The sequence below is a fragment of the Haliotis rubra genome, unplaced genomic scaffold (genome assembly GCF_003918875.1).
Source record: "Haliotis rubra isolate DU_JTF1 unplaced genomic scaffold, ASM391887v1 Scf22, whole genome shotgun sequence".
In the NCBI taxonomy this organism is placed as follows: Eukaryota; Metazoa; Mollusca; class Gastropoda; order Lepetellida; family Haliotidae; genus Haliotis; species Haliotis rubra.
The window spans coordinates 223,210-249,714 of NW_025766225.1; the positions used below are offsets into that span (position 1 = coordinate 223,210).

Genomic DNA, 26,505 nt, shown 5'->3' on the forward strand with positions numbered 1-26,505 from the left:
TCTACCGATTATCCATAAGTGCATGGCGTTCTGGGTTAAATATCTTTTCAGGTCGTCAGAGGCGACTAAATGGTTGTGTGGTCTGGCTCGGTGAACTGGTTGATTAAAGCGTCATCGTTCAGAGGAGTGATGCTCATGATGTCAATCACTGAATTGTATGGTCCAGACTCGGATGTTTACAGACTGCTGATATATATCTGCATGGAAAATTGCTGAGACAAGAATAACATTTCTGGTTGATAACAAGAGACCCACAACATAATCTGCATTCTTCGTTCTCATGACAGTTGTGCTCGCACGATCAAATTATGCATAACTTGTTACCGATCACCACTTTGTCTGTTTATTACCACTGACAATTGCTCGAGTGATCCTATCTCTCAGCAATGGCCTGTTTAGGATACGACCGAATATTGTTGGAATATTGCTAAAAGCCGCGTTAAACCACACTCACTCACACGCTAGAAACAGATTAACAATGTCATTCTCATACAGAAAACAACCTTCTTTATAAAAGTGACCAACTTGGTTTTTACGGAAGAAAATCGACTAATATTAAGTCTCAGAAATAAAGTTCTATTTTATATTTATTCTCAACAGGATCTTGGATCGAAGCCAGCTCGATATTTATATCTACATTTTTGCAGGCGGTGGCGTTTGGTCGACATTGGGGCAGTCACCCCGTGATTGATACTGTGAGCACTGCCAGCTTGGTAATGGCTTGGCTGTCAGCCCTGTGATCTAATAAGGCCTGGGTACAATGTGTTAAGACTATTTCTGATGTACCCCGCCGTGATATGGCTGGATTATTGCAAAATGAGACGTAGAATTAAACTCAATCACTCTAATACGACCAGAAGCACAAAAGCATGCTACGAATGTCCCTTACGTGTAGTGCTTATCTTTTGGTATGATTGACAGTTATTTGAAGATAAAGTAAGATAATTCTCAAGAAAAAGAAAAAAATAATACTGATCACTTTTGTATGGAATCGAACCTTAATTCGAGAACTGTGAATGCGCAACTTCAAGAAGAATGTGCAGTAAATCATACATGGAGTGACTTCCCTTGAACAGTTTCTCAAAATGATTGGTCTTTCGTGTTTAGTCTTGTCGAATCGAAAAATGGCGGAAACAACAAATGTGATGTGAAAATAAGCATATAGGTAAATTATTTTAAGACTGTTTTAATGTGAGTAATGAACACATGTTAGAATGGTGAAAGAAATGTTGACACCTTTGTGATATGTCAAGCGAACGGCGAGGATAAATTACTATTGTCAAGGGAGATAATCAGGGTAGAATGGTATCTAAATGTCAACATTGCTCCAAATATTGCCAGTTAATGTTGACGTATTTTGTCATGCTTTAATGCAGTAAACTGTAACACTGCGTAGCTTTTACAAGATATTTTCTACATACCCAAGATATACTCTCTAATCAACTTTAGCGACCGTTCAGAATTTATGGCATTGGCAGGGGTGGGGGTGATGATGATATTTATGCTGAAGCATGTTCAATGCTAATGACACCTCCCTCCCCTAAAATTTACGTACAAAGTAAGTGCCCCCCCCCCTCCCTGCATATCATGTACACAATCAATGACCCCCTCCCCCTTTCCATAATTTTTAAGCATAATCATTTAATACCTAATGTTTATATGCAAAATAACCCCCGTACGTGTCCAAAATTGCTGACCCCCTACCTCCCCAGAACAAAATGGGTGACCTCCCCTTAAAATCATCATCCCTCCGCCCCCCCTCTCACAAACCATTAATTATGAACGGTCTCTAATCATTGAGTTCAGTCTATTAATGTAAAGGAATCGTTTTCAGGCTGTCCCCTGCCAAGAGAATATAGGAGGAATAATAGAGAGTGAATATTTATCAACAGGATTGCATAGAAAAAGCATTATTGTCTTACTCACGGCCATGGTATCAGATTAACTCATGATGTGTCTATTGTACAAAGATGTATGTTAATCAAGATGACAAATAATAATTAGTTGTTATTGCTCTCTTATAAGGCAATTGCTCCAGTTGTTGGTTACTATTACCTTCTCCAGAGATATTCAGTAACATGTCGGCATGCAAAACTGTGATTTCATCGAACCCCAATATTCTTTTTCAGAAGAAGTCCTCCTTGGTGTACATATTAGCATTAAAATGCCCATTTTAAATCCTACGACAGTTGTAACCATATTTTTCAATAAAATATTTACAAAACAAAAAACTCGTTTTGTCTTGTGAGACCAGCCGTACAGGGCCCCACCGGGCCCCCTACAGCCAAGAGCAAGTAACTCTCGCCATCTACCTCGTACCTCACTTTTCATGCTGTCGTTTTGTTGAATAGACGTGCGTGGTGTTCGTTTCGAGTTTGCTCTCCTACCGATACGATGAGTGTAAAAGAGTCTCAGTCTGTGTGTATCATTCCTTTCTTTATGCACGGGCATTAGATGGACTTCATATATTGATATTCTCATTCATCTTTTGTTGTAACTTTGCCGTGGGTTCAGTGTTTTCCAGCCTTGTGGCAAGCAAAATGGCGGACCGCGCCATCGAGGTTTTCTTGCTACATGTTCTTTGTAGTTTGTAGTAGGGAGTTCATACATCCCTCCCGGGTTGGGGCGATGTTCTGGGCGACCTGCAGTTTCTTGACAACGAAGTCACAACCTGCACATCAATGTGCTGGATTTGACAGCAGTCAGGTTGGTGTTCGATCCCATATGCCAGGATTCGAATTACCTTTTCGGCCAGACATTCTCAGTCTGAACTCTCACTCGGATTCACTGGGTGGCTTGGCCTCTGTCGGGTCTAACCTCCAGACACGCAGAATTCCTGCAGCAGTTGCCGACACAATTCTGGCTTCGAGGCAGGATTCGACACCCGTTCAGTATGTTGATAGGTGGGGCGCGCTGGTGTGCAGATAGGGGGATTTCAGAATCCCTATTCTGCGGATTTAGTTTGGATATTGGAGTTACTATAACCTCGTTTTGGTTGAGAGCCTTATGACCTCCACCATTCCCGGGTACTCCATGGCTATTTCCACGTTTCACACCTCATTCGATGGTGCTCTGCCTAGGCAGCACCCTCTCGGACAGCGATTCGTAGCTGGCATGTACAGGGTTCGACCGACTCGGCGACAACCCAGCCCACCTTGAAATTGCCAATTATTCTCAATTGGCTGTCTGGCCCTGACTTTTCAAGTATATCGTCTCTCTCACTTCACTTGTTGACGTGGAAGACGGCTTTACATGTGGTGGTGAGCTCTGGTAGAAAGGTCGGGTACATCCATGTGATACCCACTGACCCGACACTGATAGTATTTTATACTGATCATGTCTGTATTCGCCTCCCGGACACCTACCACTCTCAGTTCGATATTGCTTTCAACGTGACTGCTCATATCGAACTTCCACCCCTTATCCAGCCTTCCACACCGGTGACCAATCTTTTGATTGCTCACCCATTGGAGTGACTATAATGAACAAACGAACGAAAGGGATCAATATGGGTACCCATGTGTTCTGTTTGGTGGCGGGAAGACTGGGGAGTCTGCTAGCAAGCAGACTTTATCTCGTTGGCTTGTTTCCGTAATTGTTCGGTTACAATGCTAAGGTTTACGTTCCCCCGAGGGGTTGAAGGCAGACTTGGTAAGGCAGATGCCACTTTGTTGGCAATACACAGCGGCACTGCTCAACGAAGAGATCGATTCTGTCGCTCTTTGGAGCCGGCAGAACGCCTTCATTCGCCATTACCGACTTGACACGCATTCTAGGGATCATGCTCGGTTCGGTCTTTCGGTTCTCTCCAGTGGACAGTGTCCTGCCACCCTGACCAAGTTAGTAACTGGACATTGGTGTCGGTTCTGTGTTCAATGTCGATATGGTTCATATCACTACATCGTATAAGCCTTACCACCCTTTCGGGTTGGGTCGGGTTTCGGTGTACATACGTCCCTTACGTCTTCTTCACCAAAAGGCAAGAGAGGGCGGGGCTGGTTTTGAACGCTATAACCAGTCATATGCTATTAACCCGCCTTACGACGGATTTGGGTACAATCCCCCACGGGTCACTGTTTGGTATGCCGCTCTTCGAGCCGCATGTCACGTGACCAGGTTAGTGTAATAGTGAACCAACACATGTTCGGCTACGCTTTTCGCTATTCAGGGGATTTTTATACGCTAACAGTTTTTTCCCTCTTCCCGAGACTTCAGTATTTGGGAGTATGTGTTAATCAGCTCTTTGGGTGATGGTGGTTTACACATACCCTCCTCGCGCCGAGAGCGTTTGGTGGGGGGTGTTTTATCCTGCTTTTCACTCGTACAATGGCATTTGTACTCGTTCGATTTCCTCAGTAAGTTTTTAGCGAGGCTAATAATTTCTCTGGGTTTTATCGAGGTCCCGGCAAAGCCTTCTTCCAAACAGGAGGGGTTATTGGCTTTTAAGTGTTTATTACGCTTTCCCTACCCTTATACCTCTTGCCACGCTTCGCTGGTTCGGGCTATTAAGGTTGGGAGTTGTTTCAGCATGTCCCATACATTCCTTTCCATTGTAATGGTTGGGGGTGGGGTTTTATAATTGATTTGAGCCAATTGACATATAAGCTTGGGCTCTCTATTTCCCACCCTAGCCACGCCCCCGCCTGATTGACATCAGCGGTCAGGTGGCTCGGTAAGTGTGTTTTTTCTATTTCCGTATCGGTTGTAGATTTCACTCCACCACGGGGTTAGTTGTTGCTAGACAGAATGCCACTCACAGCTCAAATATCTTTGGGAGTCTGTCTTATGCTTATATGTACCCCAAGGAGGACTTCTTTTGAAAAAGAATTATACAAACCTGTAGAGGTTATGAATTCTTGGGGTACGGCCACCCGCCTCCCCTCATTCTGTCTGATACGTTCAGCATGAAAAGTGAAGTATGAGGTAGACGGCGCAGAGTTACCTGCTCTTGGCTGTAGGGGGCTTTTTTTGTTTTGTAAATATTTTATTGAAAAATATGGTTACAACTGTTGTAGGATTTAAAATGGACATTTTAATGCTTATATGTACCCCAAGGAGGACTTTCTTCAAAGAATTCATAACCTCTACAGGTTTGTATAAATATATTTCAATGGACACTCACACAAAATATCTGTGGTCAGTAATGTGTTAAGATGAGTTTGCTGTGTGTCTGTTGTGTCCATTTGTGTTATGGACGTTAATTTTTGTGGCATATCTACCTCTATATAGCTCTGTGGAGTATTAAATAACATTAGTTTTAATTTTCAGTGTTAATAAATTGATTGACTTTATGAAGTTGGAGTAGGCAATTGATTAACTTGGGAAACAGCCAATTTCCTAGTCACTATATTAAACATCCATAAAACATTCTACGTGTGAATGTATGCTGACATGTTTGAAATTGCTGATTGGTTTGAAACCACTGACAGGTACCCGTGATGTCCTCCACACCGTCGCTGATGGTGCTGTACACCAACGATGCAGTGGAGGTTCGTTACGCTGACGGATCGAGTCTGCAGCTGTCGCCGTGTGGGGCTAGTGTGTTACACCACGACAGACCAGAGGCAGGACAACACCCTGTAGCAGGTAGAGTAGACAAATAGTCAGTGACAGTCACAGTGAAACACCTGATTAAAACAGATTTCAGATTCTGCTGGCCTTAAAACATTATAATTTAGAACAAATCTGGGGCAGTGGGGTCCCCTAGTGGTTGAAGTGTTCGCACGTCATGCCAAAGACCCAGGTTCGATTCCCCACATGGGTTCAATGTGTGAAGCCCATTTCTGGTGTACCCTCCACCCTTCCTATAGTGGTTGGGTAGCCAAGTGGTCAAAGCATTTGCAAGGCGGGCCAAGGACCTGGGTTTGATTCCCACATGGGTACAATGTGTGAAGCCCATTTCTGGTGTCCCCCGGGCGTGATATTGCAGGAACATTGCTGAAAGCGGCGTAAAACTAAAGTCATTCACTCACTCATTCCTTTTCTGTGTATATTATAAAAAATGATTGCCAGCATAAATGTTTGTGTAGGTTTGCGAAAGATACAGCAGCGATGTCGGTACGTGACCAGCGCGTACAGGCAGAAAGTGCTTCAGGCCCTGGATTTCCGCAACCGATTTGCTGACCGACCATACTTGTGTGATGATCTGCTGGTCAAGGATGACGTGGTGGTAAGCTCCAATTGTGTTGGTGGAACTTTTAAGATTTGTCATAAATAATAAACAACTTCATAGCAAATTAGCAAAATAATAGCATTTACAGTATTGTTATCCCCCGCAACGCGTTTTGCGGGGGGTATTTAAATGGACTCTGTCCATGCGTGCGTGCACATTTGTCATTTCCGGAGCAGAACTCTAAAACCGTTCAATATTTCTTCACCAACCTTGGCACATAGATAGATCTGGTGGTGTACTGGTGCCTTTTGGTAGTTTTGGAATTCTGAATAAAATATTTTTGTCGTTTCCATGGCAACAAGTTTGACTTAGCCTGAAATTGGTGTTAGTGCTCTTTCCGGAGCAGAACTCTAAAACCGTTCAATGTTTCTTTACCAAACTTGGCACATAGATAGATCTGGTGGTGTACTTGTGCCTTTTGGTAGTTTTGGAATTCTGAATAAAATATTTTAGGCCTTTCCGTGGCAACAAGTTTGACATAGACTGAAATTGGTGATAGTGCTCCTTTCTTGAGCAGAACTTTAAAAACCTTTCAATACTCTCCTTCCACTTTTCTATATACACACCTAAATATTTGACATAATCATAACTCGTAGACATAATCATGAAGAGTATTTTGCCATTGCAGGGGATATTGATGACTTTGTCTTCTTGTTTCTTGTTAATATGCAAAGGGCAATACCTGAAAGACAAAAACAAATGTTTAACTCTGCAACACAAACTTACCATTAAGCAAATAAAGCCACAAACAACAAGCTGGGAATTTTATCAATTCTCAGATCTTAGAGACTTACATTAACCTGGTCATTTTCCTGAATCTTTAGACAAATTTTATGTAATTCAAGAATCATCGAGAATATGGAGTTCCTTGTTTGGAAACTGAAACCAAACAATCGCTAATAAGATTGATTAAATGTGTCATATAGATGACAAGGGATGATTTTGTTTCCTTCTTCAGCCTTTGTATACAGACATCAAGGAGGTAGCCTGGCCGAAGACTGGTGACAGATCCTGGGCAGAACACCTCCCAGACGGCAGCATCCGCATCTTCTCCGTCGACGAGTTTGCCAGTCTGTCTTTATCACAACACAAGCGAGACTTTACTGTGTGCTATCTGTCTAAAATAAGCCAAGAACCAGTGAAGAATAAGAGTGTGTCTTCATCCAGAAGGTCAGCATCTTGCAATTCATCTCAGAACAAGAGCGGTAATGATTCTCAAAAACTGATTTCATCAGGAACTAACCAGACATTGAACAATACTTCTGGATGTCTCAAGGGTGATGGGTCAGAGAGTAGTGGTGTTGGAAAGATGGCCCCCCTTGATGCAGGCCAATCTGGTCCCAACACGGAAACAAGTAACAAGTCGAATAAAAAAACAGTCGAATCTGTTGATGTTGCCACAGACAAGGAGAAGATAAAACAGGGTCGGGTTGACCCAGCATATACTCGTATTTCCACACCAACCAACTTTGCTGATGAGGGAGACCCAGGCGGAGGAAACGAAGCTGTCATCACACCATTTGGTCGTATGTCCATGTTTCGGCGCTACGGTGCTGGCAGCACTGAGACGTCGCCTGCCACTCACGACATCTCCAGCATCAGCAAGATCTCATCGGAGGGGCTGTGCACAACCATTGATGTTGATGTCACAGTTGGACATCATGAACTCTCCCTGGAACAACGGTCAGCCTCGCCAGTGTTACCGGGACAAAGCAATGGACACAATGCTGGACAATTGTCAAACAGTGTTGGAAACAGTACAGGGGATCACAGCATGAATCGAAACATAAGTAACTCTTCAGAGGAGAGAGAGAAAAGTGTTACATCTGCCAACAGCAGTGCAGAGAGACCGGCCTGCCGTCAGCTGTATACATGGGTCACCAGACATATATCTTGTAATGAGTGTCCCAGTCGATGGCGTCATCCATTAAAACTTGCTGAGGAGAAATCATCTGAGAGACAAATGGGTAAGTGGGTGTAGATTACGTGATTGATATACATGAATAAAAAAAGTATAAATCAGAGTGATTGCGTGAGTTCAGTTTTATGCCGCACTCTGTCGTTATTAGATAATAACTCGAAGTATACAATTGTTGCGGAATTAAAGAGTAAGTGAGAGAGTGAGTTTAGTTTTACACCGAACTCAGCAATATTCCAGCTATATGGCGGCAGCCTGTAAATAATCGAGTCTGGACCAGACAGTCCTGTGATCAACAGCATGAGCATCGATCTGCGCAATTGGGAACCGATGGCATGTGTCAAACAAGCCAGCGAGCCTGACCACCCGATCCCATTAGTCGCCTCTTACGACAAGCATGGGTTACTGAAGGTTCATTCTAACCCGGACCTTCATTGGTTATAAAAAAATCAGAATGATGAGTGACACTTTATCCTATTTACTTTACTTATTATGTTTCTCTGTTTAATTTGGCAAATTTAGTTTTTACAAATTATTAGTCAAAGTTCTTTTTCAAACCCTCCCTGTTAGCAATCTATTAGTGCCCTGATGCCTGTACAAGGTGTCTAAAAAGGTTGGAAGTTTGTTTACAATTTTAGCCATTATAATCTTCCCAAAATTAGTTAGTCAGCAAGTATGGTTTAAACTCGTGAATATCCAGGTTAGAACTGATCTTAAGCAACCTGACCGCCTCCTTGGTGTAGTGGTTAGAGCGTCCGCCCGGAGAGCGGAAGGTCACGGGTTCGATCCCTGACCGCGTCATACCAAAAGACGTTAAAATATGGTACTTGTTGGTCGCTGCCTGGCTCTCGGCATTAATGGGTACAACAAGGACTGGTTGGCTCGGAGTCAGTATAATGTGTCTGAGTGGGGTATTCATGCTTCACTGCGGCATGGTATCTCAGTGGGCTAGCACTATAAAACCAGCTTAAGTTTGGGCTAGTACAAGCAGCCGCACATACACATACACACGCATGCACGTCGTCATATGAGCGAAATATTCTCAAGCACGACGTTAAACCCAATTTCACTTCACCTCACCTTAAGCAACCCATGCTTGTTGTAAAAGGTGACTAACATGATCAGGTGGTCAGGCTCGCTGACTTGGTTGACAAGTAATCGTAAATGACTTACGTAGATCGATGCTCATGCTGTTGATCACTGGATTGTCTGGTCCAGACTCGATTATTTACCGATTACCGCCATATAGCTGTAATTGTGCTGAGTGCGCCATTAAACAACCAACCAACCAACCAACTCTGCTTTTACCCCATCAAAGGGCACTGACTATACCAATGCAGAGATTGGGAAGGAGAACTTTGACAATGGGCCATTTTCAGGATTATTAGCCATTTTCTGAATTTAGAATTGGCCTCTGCCCTTATATCAATAGTAAACTTCAAAATTTTAATGGGCGATTTTTTTTTCTAATGTGCAAAATGGCCCATGGCCCCTGCCTTTCCCAATCCCTGCCTATGGTAGCCGCAAAATGAAAACCATATAGTCCAACTGGGTTAAAATACATCCTGTGCAATGTATGGAAGAGGCAGCTGAAAGAATGGCATCAGGCTCTGTGACTTTGTAGATGGTGTATCATCGTAACTGACAACAGTAAGGATGGGATAGCCACATTAACTTGGTGTGCCTAGCGGCTGCATGAGTTGTATGCTCCACAAGGAGTTGTGATTTAAAATATGATGTGCCGTTGAAATTGACATCAATGATCGAAGGAAAAATCAAAGCAGTTTGAGCATGCGTGTAGATGGGATGGACAATGGCGCTATATAATTACCCATAGGATAATATAATAATATAATGGATTGTTGTTCATAATTTCAATCAGATATTCTTGTGTTTGTCTAGACTCAGTTATTTACAGGCCACTGTCATATAGCTGGAACATTTAAGGCTTTAAACAACACACAGGATGTAGTTACATTGACTGTCACCAGTTGACAATGTATCATCATCCATTTACTGTTGCTCATGCTATAGCCACATGGATGCCATTCTGACTGATGCACTCCTGCTCTTCCTGACTGGTTGGACTGAAGGTCTGAACAACCCCCAAAACAGTTGAAACATTCATACGAACGCACAACTTGAAAACAGTGGATAGCCGTGCATGAATCACGGGCAGCATGCACAAAAGCTTGTATCAGTGTACTTTGTCACTGAGTTGGTCAGACTTCATTATGCTTCGATAGAGAGCAGTCATGCTGTCTGTCTCTGTGCCAGATCCCGACACAATTGCTCAAAATGTCAGACGTCAAATGGGGACTTCAGTGAGACCACATGGGGGATTCGATGGTCAGATAAGGACATGGGTCACAAAGCTCTCGTAGCGCTCCAACTATCGTAAGTCAGTGTTACAATATAGGAGGTACGAATGCTACAAGAAAAGTTATGAGATCTTAGGCTTACGAGGGCTTTGTGAAACAGGGCCCAGGATCCCGTTTAACAAAAGGACTGTAGTGCTAAGGTGATAGTACCCCCCATACTGTAACATTGCTCGCTGGCCTGGTTGACACGTCATCGGTTCCCAATTGTGCAGATCGATGCTCATGCTGTTGATCACTGGATTGTCTGGTCCATAATCAATTATTTACAGACCGCTGCCATATAGCTGGAATATTTCTGAATGTGGCGTAAAACTGCACTCACTCACTCACTTTAACATTGACTTACGACAGTCGTAGCGCTACGATCACTTTGTGGAACAGGGCCCTGGACATGTCAGATCATTGTGGGTAGTGCCGTTGAAATTATTTTGTTCATGTTTCTGTCGGTAAACATAAATAAACGTTGATTTTGTTGTTTTTAAGTATTCCACTGCGTAACGCTGGTTGATATAGAATTGTCGATTGTTGTATTGCATTTTTGCATCGAAAGATGTCACTGATTTTTTGTTTACAATTTTTGTGTGTTGATTACATTAGCAGTTTTTGGAGTTATATTGTAGGCAATTTTAAAATATTGATTTCAATATGTTTTTCACTTTTGTTGAGTTATTAACATGAAAATATGCTACTTAGTTACATTGGTCGCCAGTTTCTGTATTCAAACTTCCATTAATATATAACATTCTGAAGCGAGCATAAAGATGGAGTGTTACTTACAGATGAAGACAACAGTCAGCTAACCCCAGGTCGTCTCCCATTGAAGATTGACAAGAAACACACCAGCATGTCCCCCCTCCCTCAACCGATCCCCCTCACCTGCCATGCTCCACACCATCACAAGTGGGCACCTATTGATGCCCACCAGGACGACCTGGACAGATTCAACCCCGGTCGACTTAAAGTGGTGATGGTGGATGGGATTATATACAGGTAGGCAGAACTGGGGCTGCCATTGATTACAGTACAGGAGGATGAAAAAAAATAATCACTTCATAAAAAAAGTGTTAAAAAATATGCATAAAATGAATACCCATGGTAGTTGGACAATCTTGAAGAGCATTTTTTCTTCTTTGAGTGGCATTTAAAAGTTGGTGTGGTGATAATACCATTATCATGAGTTCACTATTTGTTACGAGGGAGGAGTGCAGAGAAAGGGACAGCCAGGTGTGCGTGAAAGGATGGAGACGGCACAGCACAGGTTAATGAATCAATAACTTTGTCGGCACTTGTGCACGTGCTTCTCTAACACCTTGCTGTCCCTTTCTCTGCACTCCTCCCTCATAACAAATAGTGAACTGTGTCAATATTTTAATGATAGTTTGTTAAAGGTCACATGCAACGTAAAACACAACTTTGCAGATTCTGATACCTTTCGGTATGGACTTACCGAAACAACTCGTCAAAAATGCAAATTCAACTTATAAAGTTGAAAAATAACGCGATGAAAAAAAACGCGCGAAATCAGAGTTCAAACGTTTCACTAATTTTCCCCAGACTTTTCTGGGGAAAACGGGTTTCAACAGCTGGGCTGCGCTCATAGCACGTGCGAAAGTAAATAGGTTCGCGCAGCTTGGAAGCGGGTTGTCGGGTGAATACTCGGTGAAGGCTTTGGTGTGAGCTATTTTTCTAATGTTTTGTTGATATCTCACAGGCGCGAGCTTTTTATATGTTATGACAGTAAATTAACTGTTTATATAATTTCATTTGTCTATTTCACCACACGTTCTTCTTACCGAGACACTTTCTCAGTTCGATACTTAAAAGCAATGTCATTATTTGCGTTGACAGAATTTCTAACTGTGATATAGATATGTCGTTGTCACAGACAAAACTCAATGTCTTGTTTATTGACACCTATGTGTCTGCCTGCCTGTCTGCTAATGACAATATTCAATACACAACTGCGATCACTGACCACATGCAATTTGAACTTAACACCAATCAGGCTATACACCATGAACAAAATGCATTGATTTATGGCCCGAGTTCGGTCTCTGTCACATTATGTAATTACACAGACAGGCAGGTGTGATACTTGAACACATGACATGTTATGATGTCTGTTGATTGCAAAATGTTATACACAAAAAATGAGCAAGTATTTACAAAACCCAACATCTATATATATACACACACAATTAGCCGTGAGGGCATCTGCAAATGAACCAGCCGTTACACTTGAGTGCACACCCGCCCGCTCTGACTGGGTTCGGTATCCCGGCTGCTTCGTTTCTTGGGAAGTAAACCGAAGTACACAATTTTGCACTTTTGATTTGCGTTTGTACGCTTATAATTTTGTTTATATGTTTTTTCATAACCAGCAATGTATATTATATGTCATGAATAAGTGATAATTGTGTTTTAATTATGTTTGATTTTTTGGTTGCATGTGACCTTTAAACAACTTTTTTAATTTTAGGACAAATCGGCAAACAAATCACAGAGTTGGTCTGATATTTTGATTATGATCAGCGTTTCATTGAGTATTATATGTTTATTAGTTTTTGAGTTAGATTGCAATTCATTGGTCCGCTCTTGAGCCAAACGCACTATACACCGAAATGCAGCATATATTGTAATAAAGACGTTTTATCACCTACGAGGGCGAAAATATCGGGGTTCATATTTTTCATACGATGCCCTAGGGCAAAATATCACTTTGTCATGGTGACGTGATGTCATGAATAATGCTATGACGTCACATTTCTTCTGTGACGTTGCGTTCTACATGAAGTGACGGCGGGTAGCCAGCCTATGTTTGAAAGTAGATTTGGGTTTATTTTCCTCAATTGACGACTTGAGTAATAAAGAGAATATTATAATTTTTCCTGAACCTGACTCATGATTATTGCTTATGTCCCTTCTCTTTCGACGGTTGAGTGGAAACCTGGAATCCTATTCAAATTCACTGAAGCGATCGTACAATCACTCACCCTGAGTTACATCCCTTGTTCCCACCAATACCGGTCTCACGTGATCTGAGCCTAGCTCTTATCACTCTCTCCTTCATCGCCCTCACCGACAGTCGGACGGTCCTTACGGGTCCTATTTGTGGCGTATATCTTTTGATATAAAACCTTATATTATAAATTATTGGCCGCAGATTGTATTTAGATTCCTTTTAGAGTCATGAAAATGTATTATATTATGTAAATTTTCATCTAAAATTACGTATGTTCACTCCGTTGCAGGTGGGTGTTTGTTCAATGGTGGCATGTCAACAATGCAGACACAGGTTATCTGCAGCTGATCCACACCCTGTTTGCTCCTCTTGCTGCCTTCATACGTGCGCTTTATTAGCACGTTGAAAATATTGTGCTCATTTGTCAACAGAATTGTTTAATAAGTATTCATTGGCTCGTTTACGCAAGGTAGCAGATAAACGAAATCATATCAACAAGGCAGCTGTAAGGGGTAATTCTCAGGCAACGGAGATTGAGATGTCACAGCACACTATGGAGAATTCTTCTGAGAATTTTCCCAGCTCCGTCGCTTATACGGAGACAGCAAAAAAATCTACTTCTAAGAGGAAAACTGAACTACAACGTCTTGCGAAGAAGAAAAGAGCATCTAGATTGGCTAATAAATCTACATCTGTGAGATCTACGTCATCAACTTCTGCTAGATCATTGAATGCTAATTTGACGTTTGAGAACGCCATATCATACCTTGATAAATCACCACCGCTGCTTGAACCGCAGATTATTTTGACGACATCACAGAATACAACTAGTACTCCTATTTCGTCAAAGGTATCGTCATCGAGAAGGAAGCATTCATCTCATCGTCTATGACATCAGGGTCTGTGAACCTACCTACAGACAATCAACGCACTTCGCCACGAAGGTCTCATACTGCTACTACATCCACGCAGTTCGCGACAGGGTCCGCTAACCAGTCGACTATTGCAACACAAACAGAAAGAGAAATTTCATCTGATGAAGGGTTCGAAACCCTCAACAGCATAGAGCTTCATCTCATTGTAGTCGACAAAGGAAGACAAATCAATCTTCCGTGAACCCGTCAGGTTCGACGAACCAACGAGTGGATGAAGATTTTGTTGCTAGTATAACACACCAAGTAGTTTTGGCCATGCAGCAACGGTCAGCAGAAAATCAACAAATGACTACTTAATGTTCATCCATCAATGAATCTGTTTATGAAGAAATACCAGCCTCAGATACAAGTATTCACGAAACTGAGGAATCAACTATATATCCAGACGCAGAAGTATTGTCTTGGATAGCTGAAGGATCAGGAATTTATGTCACTTAGCATCGACATCAGCGGGTTTAACCTTACTTTGTCGACAAGGACTCTTCACATCTTGCAACTGACCATATTATCACGTTAAGACGCTTTTACATCAACCGTGGGTGGCATCGACATTATTTGACAATAACATAAGATCAATATCACAGGAATTATGCCAAGACAACAGAGATCAGATGCTCATCAGATCCATGCAGACGATGAATAATATGTATCGGCAATCGTCACGTCGAGGAGAATTTCGTTCGAAATTCCCAGGCATACAAAAGGCCAAGGATAAAAGAGCGTCAGGCTCTTGAGGAGGTAAATCAACTACCTTTCGTAGTCCATATGACAACTCAAGAGGATGTTCCGGGAGAGGCCATTCATGAGGAACCTCCCGCTCCTCACACCAATAAAAATCAGATTTCGGACCGACTGGGTCGTCCCTACCCAAGTCGTTCTAATAGAACCCACAGCAGTGGGGGGAAGTCTAGATTTTTACTGGGAAAACTGGAGAATTCTGCAAGACGACTATGTCGTACAGGTGCCACGCGAAGGTTACAAAGTTCAGCTCAAGGTGATACCACCCCTCACTATCTCACCACAGATACATCATCACTCAGAACGGCAAAGCATCAAACTGTCAGAAGCCATCGAATCACTACTGGCAAAGAATGCAGTAGAGATTATAGAGCAACGCAACCTGACACCAGGTTTTTTATTTTCCAATCTTCTTAGTACCCAAAAAGAACTCCACAGAAAAGTACCGTCTCCTATACAATATGCAAAGGTTCAACCTAGACTTTCTGCTAAAGCCACAGAAGTTCAAGATGCTTCATCTACCTCAGCTGAGACATCTTATAAGACCCAACGATTAGGGCTGGGTATTGCAGAGACTTTTCCTATTGCGATATATTGCGACGCGAAAGCATATATTGCGATATGTATTGCAACGTATAGCAAGAAGTGTTTTTTTAAACAATATACTACTTACAATCGAGTTAACACTTTATTTATAAAGCAAAAACACAACATAATCACTATGCTTGATTAAGCTTTAATAACAACTTTTAATCATGACAATAAGAATATGAATAATATTTGGCACAAGTGAAACAAGGAAAAGAATAATTTAACATCAACGGAGTGGTTACTAGTTTGAACTACTTTCTCCACTCTCAAGAAAAGCCCTGAGATTTTCGACAGCAACTTGACCTGGTCAGTACATATCAGGGATCATTGGTCATTAATGAGTAAATAACATTCAGATCCAAAACATTGCGAAACACCTGAACAAATATTAAGAACACAACTTCAAACCGAACTTGACAAGCCAGTTAAATGTAAAATCTTTGAAGCACATGTAGAAGTGGAATGCATAAGAAAAGCAAGATTTATGTATGTCAACTTCATTCACAATATAGAATTTGACATCCATAAATCTTGCGGGCGGTTGGGTAGCCTAGTGGTTAAAGCATTGGCTCGTCACACCGAAGACCCGGGTTTGATTCCCCACATGGGCATAATGTGTTAAGCCCATTTCTGGTGTCCCTCGCCGTGATATTGCTGGAATATTGCTAAAAGCGGCATAAAACTAAACTAAGTCAGCCATAAATCTTGCTTTTCTCAGTTAAATGTAATTTTCACCACGATCATTCCCACCACCATTACCACAGTTGCCACGATCATCAAAGTTTCCGAGTGTTACGAATGCATGTCAAAATACCGGTTTTCGATCAGCGTATCGCAATACGTATCGTTTTCATGTTTGAACCGGTTATATTGCGCAGCCCTACCAGCAATTATCTAGCCAGCATAGATCTACAGGATGCATATCTGCATATCCCGATACATCAGGAATCGAGAAAATATCTACATTTCCTATATCAAGGAAAACACTACCAATGGAGAGTACTCCCTTTTGGAATTTCCACGACCCCGTGGCTATTTACACGTGTGACAAAACCCATAGTGGCGTTTTTACATCAGAAAGGGGTTCGCAATGCTTTCTACCTAGACGACGGTATTCAGGCACATCAATCAGCAAATCAACTCAAACATCAGCTAGATTTGACAATCCAATTACTAACTCAACTGGGTTGGTTAGTCAACAGGATGAAATCAGAACTACACCCTTCACAGGAACTACAATTCCTCGGAATCAAGTTTCTCACCAAAAAGAATCGCATTGTAGTTCCACAGGAACGGTGAGAAAATTGATTGTACGATCGCTTCAGTGAATTTGAATAGGATTCAAGGTTTCCACTTGACCGTCGAAGGCTAAGGGAGATAAGCAATAATCTTGAGTCAGGGATAAGTATAAAAATACTAATTTTATCATACTATGTTTATGACACTCGTGCCTAAATATCGGTATATCCCTCGCTCTCGCTCAGGAAATACCAACATTTAGGCTCTCGTGTCGTAAACATATAGGACATGGGCACTCATATAATATTCTCTGTGTATGTCCATAGAACTCATTATTCAAGTCATCTACTGTGTCAGTACAAGGTGATACACTTACTAAATTACTTTCTACTCATTTAATGACACTTGCCACCCCCAGCTGTGGACTGTAATTAGTGTTTCAAGTTTACAACAAAAAATTGTTATAAGAGGCAACAAACAGGATCCGGTAGTCAGACATGATCTGATGTGAATATGCATAGTGCGACATGTATCACAGTTTTGTGGTGTTTTTTCACTCCTAATCATGATACACGATCATTGTACTTTCTTACCACTTTTGAATCAGCAAGCAGCTAAAATAAATTCAAATGTCCTGCAGAAAACTGAGAGACAGTCTCAGGTTTTGCAGGTATTGAAATGCAACCATCATGTAGCCGCATGCCATAAAGACTAGTCAACTGTCTAGAACGATGCACTGAACATGGCATGTCTGTGTACAGACTGATCCACCTGCCTGCCCTAAAAGTGATGGAGATTTACCCCGGGGATGGCAGCGTCTTCCTCTCGCAGGGTGTATCCGGACAATTCTACACCCAGATCCTTCCGGCAGGGGATATAAGGTAAGCCCATGTTTCCAGATCATGACCCACATAAATACCCGGGTTCGATTCCCCACATTTTTGTGGTGGGGATTACGATTACATTCGATAATTGGTCAATAACTCAGCTCCGATTATTGATCTCCATGTTGCTGAGAGTGGTACCCATCACTAGTTAGAATTGGTGTCCAGCATCCCATGCTCTCCATCCACAGCTGGAGGAGAGGACCTTCTCTTTGACGAGCTCTTCCTCCACCCATGTCCGCTGCCAAGTACTCCCTGGAGAAGGTTCTCAAGAGGCGTGTAGGTGAGTGTACTAGGAACATCTGCAGGGATAAAAAGAACCTAATCTTGTCACAATTTGTTTCACATATATAACCTCTTGGCAAATCACAAGAATTGAACAATAACACAAGTGAAAACATAACAATGGGTTCTTCACAGTTTGTTTTTTCTCCTTTGGTGAAAGATCTTGGAGTATGGCTAGAATCTGATCTCTCCATGGATGTACTGTATTGACAGACTGTGTAAAACCCTGCTACTTCCATTGGGAACATCCTGAAGTACATCACAACAGAAAGTGCAAAGATTCTAGTCAGATGCCTAATTTCCTCCAGATTATTGCAACGGACTGCTTGTAGGTCTTAACAGGGTTCAGACTGAAAGACTGCAGAAAACATAGAATACGGCTGCCCGCATTATTTCATTACACTCAAAATCATGTCTCATTACTACAGTCCTCAAATCACATCATTTTCTCCCCATTGAATCTCGTATCAAGTTTAATTCTTTTTCATAGAGATTGTCCTTGGGGTACATAAATGCATTTTCTGGGGCTGAAAATGTCATGTGACAGTTGTATCAATGTTTTAATAAAATATTGTACAAGAAATAAAAAAGCCTTTTTATTTATTATACGTCCCCCACCACGTGGAGTTACCTCCTGACACGCATGTGCTGCCAACCAGGTAAGCACCTAAGCCCGTATCATCATTTCCTTCTGCTGTCACGCATTGTGAACACACGTGCTTGGCTAGTGCTGACCAACGTAGATGCGTACTCGGACTATGTCTGAGACTTCAACTACTGTATGTATGGTCTTTATTCGTTCTTTAGAACGCTCTTTTGACTTTGCAGTTGTTTATTCTTTCATTTAGGTGACTTTTGTATTAAAATTTACGCTGGCTTTCCCGTGGTTTACATACGTGTTACTATTCCATGAAGTTTGGCGTGCCACGTGGTTGAAATATTGCTTTATTCAACAATTATTTCATGTCGCGTTGTCGCATTCACATATTTTCAATGTTTTGTACGTGTCTTTGCTGTTGTTTTGGCTCTTAGCTACGTGCGGTCGCGTGTTTGGTTTCAGGCGTTTTACGGGTGCAGTGTTGCCTGTGGGCTACGGATACCGCCTGCCGATAAGCATGACAAGTGCTTATGTTGCCTTGAAAAGGCTGGGCATACCCTGATGTGCGAACATTTCCTCGGTTTCTCCCCGTGCCCAGAAGAGAAGGGCTGCGATTTCCTCTTCTACAGAGAATTGAGGGAGGCGGAGGGGACTTGACCGAGGAGACACCCCATCCAAAGCAAAAAAGTCTAAAGGTTCTAAAGAATCTGCACAACTTGATATGTCTTTCATACAGCAATTATTTCAACAGCATATGGACTTGGTGAAGTTCCTCATTCACGAGTTGGTTGGAGGACTCCGGCGGGAGTTCCTCGCTGGCTCTGGACGGGGGATGGAGAGTTCAGGGGTTGGATCGCCGGGCCCGACTCGATCCATCGGCCTCGAGGCTTCTGTTGATCTGCTGCCGTTGGCTTCAGATCCCGATGCCTCGGCCACCCCGGAGAGGAAGGGTTCGCATCCAGTCCTTCTCTCGGTGCTCGCGCAGGGGCCGTTGAGTATTCCTGGTGTTCCAGTCCCCTTGAAAGCGGAGGCTCCAGTTCTGTCTGGGCAGCCTCCTGCGTCTCAGGACCGGGGTCCTGGCATGTGGTCGGTGGCCAGAGCGGAGAGCGTCTCGGGCTCTTCCTTCCCCTCGTTGTCTGTGTCACCGGATCAGGGTTCGGGTCTTTTCTTCGAGAGTCTTCGAGGTACGTCAGTGCATTGCGCTACTGCTCCCCAAGCCGTGGTGCCGACTTGCTGCCAGGACTGTCTGAGTTCCGCCTGCTGGGTGAGGCCTTTGCTCCTCAGCAGCCTTCACAGACGCAGCTCCGGCTGTCAAACAGGGGTAGTTGGTTCCACCATTTGCCCAGTCGGGCGCCCCTCTGCGGCAGACATACCGTACCTACGAGGAGGTTTACCGGAATGCTATGGGGCGTACCTCTCCTCGATTCCTCGAGGTCGGCCCTGGATGCGGAGGCAGGCACGGGTGACGTTTCACCTAATGTTGTCCTCCTGCATCAACTAACCGAGGTACAGGCCCACCTGACTAGGGACTCTTTACGGTCCGCTGTGTCAACTGTGATGTGCACAGTCATGGGGATGCCCAAGCTGTGGTTGTCCACCTCACGCTACTCGGCGGCAACCCAGCAGACCTTGCTGGCCCTTCCGTATCGGCTGGGTGCAACGTTGTTTCCTGGGGCTCAGCAGGTCATACGGGAGGCTGCTGCTGCAGCCACTTCCTTCAAGGACTCCAAGGCCTTGTTGGAACAACCGTGGGTTTCTCGCCCCTGCGCCTATGGGCAGGGGTAGGAGGAGGAGCCGTCCCGCCAAGGGTAAGGGTAAGGAGCAGGCCTATTCGTCTGGCTCCCCCAGCCTTTTCGCAGTCGCGGGGGGTCTGCCCCAACCTCCCGTTAAACGTGCAGGCTGTCTCCGTGGGTACGTCCCAGCCAGTTCAGCAGCAGAGGACTACTCATGCCCTCTTACCACACATCCCAGAGGGAGGCCACCTCTCTCTCATCCTTCTGGAGTGGGAACCTGTGAAGATCCGGGGTGGAATAGGTCTTCAGCAACCCATGCTTGCCACAAAGGCGACTATGCTTGTCGTAAGAGGAGACTAATGGGATTGGGTGGTCAGGCTCGCTGACTTGGTTGACACATGTCATCGGTTCCCAATTGCGCAGATCGATGTTCATGCTGTTGATCATTGGATTGTCTGGGCCAGACTCAATTATTTACAGACCGCCACCATATAGCTGGAATATTGCTAAGTGCGGCGTAAAACTAAACTCACTCACCCACTCACTCAAGCTCACCAAGCTCATGTTAGTGCCGGCTACTCTCTTGGGGTCGCAAGGAAGGCATTGTCATTGTTATGCAGCGCTTCCTCGCTGGCGTGGATCGGGTTCGACCTGCTCTCAGGCGTACCAGCCCACCTTGGGATTTGTCAATCATGCTAGATTGGCTGTCCATCAGCTGTTAACACACATGGAAGGCCATTTTTCTGGTGGCGGTGACATCTGGGAGAAGGGTCGGTGATTTACATGCCACGTCGGCAGACCAAGGTCTATATCAAACGAACACAAGGAATCCATACAGGTACCCATCTGTTCTGCTGTTATGGTGGCGGGAAGGCTGGGGCTCCTGCCAGCAAACAGACACTTTCTCGCTGGCTTGTGTCAGTCATTTGTGCTGCATATCAGGCTAAGGGCAAGCCCTCCCCTGAGGGGTTGAAGGCTTACTCGGTCAGGGCAGTAGCCACTTCAAAAGCTTTTGCAGCGGCACTGCCCATCGAAGAGATTTGCTCTGCCGCTATTTGAAGCTGGCCTAGCACTTTTATACGGCATTATCAGCTTGATACACATTCACGTGATCGAGCGCGTTTTGGCCGTTCTGTTCTCTCCGGTAGACAGTGTCCTGCCACCCTGACCGAGTGAGTCTTGGTTATTTGGTTTTCAGACGCTGTGTTCAATTGTTGTTTAATTGATATATCCGCTGTTGATTCTTGCCAACTTTCAGTTGAGATTTTCGGTTGTGGTTTCCCCCTTATGTTGCTCTCTATAGAGTTTTCACTTAGTGGGCGGGGTTTGTTTACACTCTGTATGATGTGTTGTCAAGCTTAACATGTTGAGGTCGGTCCTCAGTACATTTTCTCCCTGTCGGGTCACCTTCCATAATACTTCTCGCGGATGCTTTGGGGACACGTGACAGGTGAGTGTTATGGCGTTAGTAACTTTTTGTAATTACGAGATCGCTATTTCTTTGTACTGTGACAGAATTCCCTCTTCCCTGGTCTCCGATCTTTGGGAGTCTGTGTTAATGCATTATGTACCCCAAAGACGATCTCTATGAAAAAGAATTGGATAAACCTTTAAAGAGAGTCGTCTTTGGAGTAGGGCCACCCACCTCCCCGCAATTCTGTTCACTGATTTGTTCAGCTGAAGGAATGATGATATTGGCCTAGGTGCCTACTTGTTTGGCTGCACATGCGTGTCAGGGAGGTAACTCCACATGGTTGGGGCCGTATAATAAATAAAAAGGCTTTTGTATTTTGTATAACATTTTATTAAAACATTGATACAACTGTCACATGACATTTTCAGCCCCAGAAAATGTATATATGTACCCCAAGGACGACTCTCTTCAAAGAATTGGAAACCTCTACAGGTTTATCTAAGTTCTCTCCACTGTCTACAAATGCCTCCACAACCAAGCCCCATCCTACCTCACTGACCTGATCACTGTATACACACCAGCCAGAACTCTTCCATCTCAGAACCAACTCCTACTTACTGGACCAACTTTCCTCATTTGGTAAATTATCATTCTTTCATGCAGCCCCAAGACTATGGAATTCACTGCCAGTCCACATCAAAGACTCTGATTCTCTGACAGCTTTCAAATCTCAACTAAAGACTTATCTTGTCTTCTCTGTATAACTGACTCTCTCCCTCTTCCCCCAGCTCTTAGAGCATGTACTAGTGTGTGGATTATAGCGCATAACAATTGGCCATTATTATTATTATTTATCTGAGTATAGCTGGCTTCATTTGTATGTATGTTTGTATGTACACTATACAAATGTATGTATGTATGTATGTATGTATGTATGTATGTATGTATGTATGTATGTATGTATGTATGTATGTATGTATGTATGTATGTATGTATGTATGTATGTATGTATGTATGTATGTGTGTATGTATGTATGTATGTATGTATGTATGTACGTATACACAGAGCTCCAGATAAGATTTAGCTCATGTGGGTACTGTACAGACTGTATTTTTTGGGAGTGGGTATTATGAATTTTGAGTGGGTATTTCATTTTCCGTTACCCACCGCTTACAAATATGTGCGTATTTCACATATTTCACATATTTCAGTCATTTTACTCACCTAAGTATTATGTCATTGAGTAAGTTTACTAAGCAGGTATGTTCTGCCTTATGTCACACCTAATCAAAACCAACTTCAATATAATGGAAATGATTTCATAAAAAATCACTCATCCTATACTGACAGTACAACACTAGTCCTATACTAACAGTACAGCTTGATAGCAATCGATGTCTTTTCCATTACTCAAGCGATTTTTATAAATATATTCCGTACGCATTTGTTTTAAACTTTTTTCGTATCTAACATTTTAAATGCGTAATTGGTATGCAACAATTATTTTTCAATGCGTAATTGGAAATTTTCTATGCGTATTTTACCAGGATACGCAGCTTATCGGGGCCTCTGTATACATATGTGTCGTGTTATCTCACCCTGTCATTCACCTGATGAAAGGGCAAAATATAGCCTAATACCTTGTGTACTTACAATCAAGAACCGTTATTGTTAATATTCAAAACGTGTTGACAAGTAAACATGTGGTAAAATATTATCTCAAACCTTTCCTTTGCTGATAAAGAGGAACTTTATGAGAACGTGTTAATGAACTCTCTCTGACAGATTCATGTGTGAAGCCGTACAGAGAGACAAGTTGTCCCACTCCGAGGAGCAGCCATGTTGGCAGGTAGGACATCACATACACCCTCATCCCATCTCATGGACTGCTAAAGGTCATCTTGTCCGTCCAGTGTCTGTTGTGATATATGTCACAGACCAGTTCAGAAACATACAGCGCATGGCCATATTATTACGTACAGTTGTAATGGCATTGATATCGTGTATAGCGATGCCCGTTTTTAACATACTGCTACTCAAAAAAGACACCACGTATCGTCGTAATATTTTGTCACATGATCAACCATGATGTCACGTATCTGTCACGTGACTATTTTTAATCCATTTGTCGTCCGCTACATATTCTGGCTATTTCCGGCAACATTGGGGAAATCGGCTGATTTGTCGGAGCCACTTTAGAAATCAATTGTAAAAAAGTTTCAAAGTTGCGAAAAGTGTTCTAACATTGCAAGATTCTTTGGAATGCCTCGAAGCAGCGTATATTCGGCGGTAAAGCGGTTTAATCGACGTGGATAAGTCGAGAATGCTCTCAGAACAGTCCGTATGAGAAAACTGACTCTTCGGGACAATCGACAACTTTTGAGGTTGGTCAGAGACAATAGGATTTCACCTTTGGGTGAAATAACTGAGAATTTGAACAACAATAGGGCTACACGTGTATTGGTGAGGACTGTAAGGAGATTATATGAAAATAAATTTCATAGAGGTGTTGTAAGAAAGAAAATCCGAATTTCGTGACTATAATGTCAGAAATCGTTTGGCCTAGTCAAGGGGGAAATGATATCGTACAGTGAATAATTGCTGGAATCGAGTTATCTTCTCTGATGAGTGTAAAATTATCATTGGGGAAAACAATCGTGTTTTTGTTTGGAGACAGCCTGGTGAAGAATACCTCCTGCAATGTCTTTGTCCGGGGCGACAGCCTCTCGTCTGTTTTGATGGTGTGGGGTTGCGTCACCTGGTGTTGGTACCATTTGTGTTGTTAATGGCAACATACATGCTCAGAAATACACAGAAATCCTCGATGATATGCTCTGGACCGTTATAGCCAGACATTTTCATGGAAACCGATACATCTTCCAAGATGACAACGCCCCTGTACATCAGGCCCGTGTCGTTCAGGATTACAAGCGACAAAAATGACATTACTGGAATGTTGTGGCCTGCACAGAATCCAGACGCAAATATTATTGAGAACTATTGACTCTACCTGAAGAATAGACTTCAGGGACTCCTAAAAAACATTCAGTCGGCTGCTGACTTGGAATGCGAAGTGCGGGACATCTGGGAAAATATTCCCCTCGATTTCATCAGAAATCTTTATTCATCGATTCCAAGGCGGTTGTTGAAAATAATAAGGAGCAAGGGACACATTACAAAATATTGAGGTAAAACTGTTTATATTTAATGAGTTATGACACTTTGAACTCCCATGTAAATTTGTCGTCAACAATCGGTCCGCCATGTTTGTACGTAATAATATGGCCACCCGCTGTAGGTGCATTCTTTCCGTATGTGAGGTACACACTAGCAAGTCACGATGAACTCATGAACGAGAAAATCTCATACCAAACCTGGCATGAGGGATATGGTGATAGTGACTTCAGAATTGAACCTTGTGGTATATTACAAAACGTGATAATTGACCCTTCACTAATCTTTCTGCTGCTGAAACTGGACACTGCTGATAACTGTTTACAAACTGAAAACTTGGACCAAACATGTTGAAAGATATATAGAATCGTATCCTCATATTTTATTTGGCATAACACAACTGATCTTCTGAAACAGGCCTCCGTAGAGTAAGAGTGAGTGAGTGTGGTGACACAATCAAATGACTTCCTTGATCTTTCTGCTGCTGAAACCAGTTCGTACTACATGTTGTACTTTAAAATATTCAATATGGAAGGATAAAACCTATTTGTATGTACGGCGCAGAATTGTGGGGATATCAAAAGTTTGAAGTCTTAGAACAAATACAAACAACAGCCTGTAAAAGATTCTTAGGAGTACCCAGTAATACACCAAATGTAATGGCTACTGGTGAATGTGGCAGATTCCCAATTTATGTAGAAACATTTATTAGATGCATTAGCTATTGGTTATCGTTACTACACATGACAGATAATAGACTTCCCCAAAAAGCTTATAATATGATATTTTGTTTAGATATACAAAACAGAGTTAGCTGGGTATCATTTATTAGAGAATCATTATTTAAGCTTGGGCTCGGATACACATGGGTATATCAAGAAGTCTGACATTTTCAATTATTTTTGAACGAGATAAAGATGAGACTAAAAGATGTTTCTGTACAAAAATGGCATTCAATAATAACTGAGAGTACTAGATACGACAATTATTCTCCATATAACCACAATATTTTCCCAGAAAACTATGTAACAAATTTCCAACTTTCAAATTTGAGACGATACTTAGCTTTACTAAGAACTCTAGGCGCCCAATTACAGGTAGATATCGGACGTAGAAATAATATACCCAAATAAGATAAGATTTGTAAATTTTGCAACTTAAATGTAAAAGAAGATGAATTCCATGTTATTTTAAAATGTACAGTGTATAATGAAATTAGACAACAATATATTCCGCAGAAATCCATTAAGAATCGTAATTTTGTAATGTTTTGCATACTTATGTCTGATAGTAATAACGAAACTGTGTGGAACTTATGTAAATTTTGTAAACACGCCATTTCCATAAGATACGAAAAGTTGAAACACAAAATGTAAAACATAAATGCCAAATATAAATGTATTTATGTGTGACATTATGTTTATTTGTATATGGACCTAAGGCCACGAATACAATAAACTGAATTGAAATTGAAATGTTG

The 26,505-nt window shown here is 42.5% G+C and overlaps 1 protein-coding gene across 1 annotated transcript in view; it reads left to right on the forward strand.

Moving 5' to 3' along the window:
• Window positions 1-1,062: 1,062 nt before the first annotated feature.
• The window catches only part of LOC124277271 (uncharacterized protein C5orf34 homolog), a 31,638-nt gene continuing 6,195 nt past the window's right edge, over window positions 1,063-26,505 (forward strand). Inside the window, exons 1-8 of the mRNA XM_046712923.1 lie at window positions 1,063-1,165; window positions 5,430-5,586; window positions 6,030-6,169; window positions 7,131-8,139; window positions 11,251-11,461; window positions 17,698-17,813; window positions 18,010-18,103; window positions 23,637-23,700. Of these exons, the coding sequence (XP_046568879.1) occupies window positions 5,439-5,586; window positions 6,030-6,169; window positions 7,131-8,139; window positions 11,251-11,461; window positions 17,698-17,813; window positions 18,010-18,103; window positions 23,637-23,700 (1,782 nt within the window). The 5' untranslated portion in view covers window positions 1,063-1,165; window positions 5,430-5,438. The remainder of the gene's footprint in view (window positions 1,166-5,429; window positions 5,587-6,029; window positions 6,170-7,130; window positions 8,140-11,250; window positions 11,462-17,697; window positions 17,814-18,009; window positions 18,104-23,636; window positions 23,701-26,505) is intronic.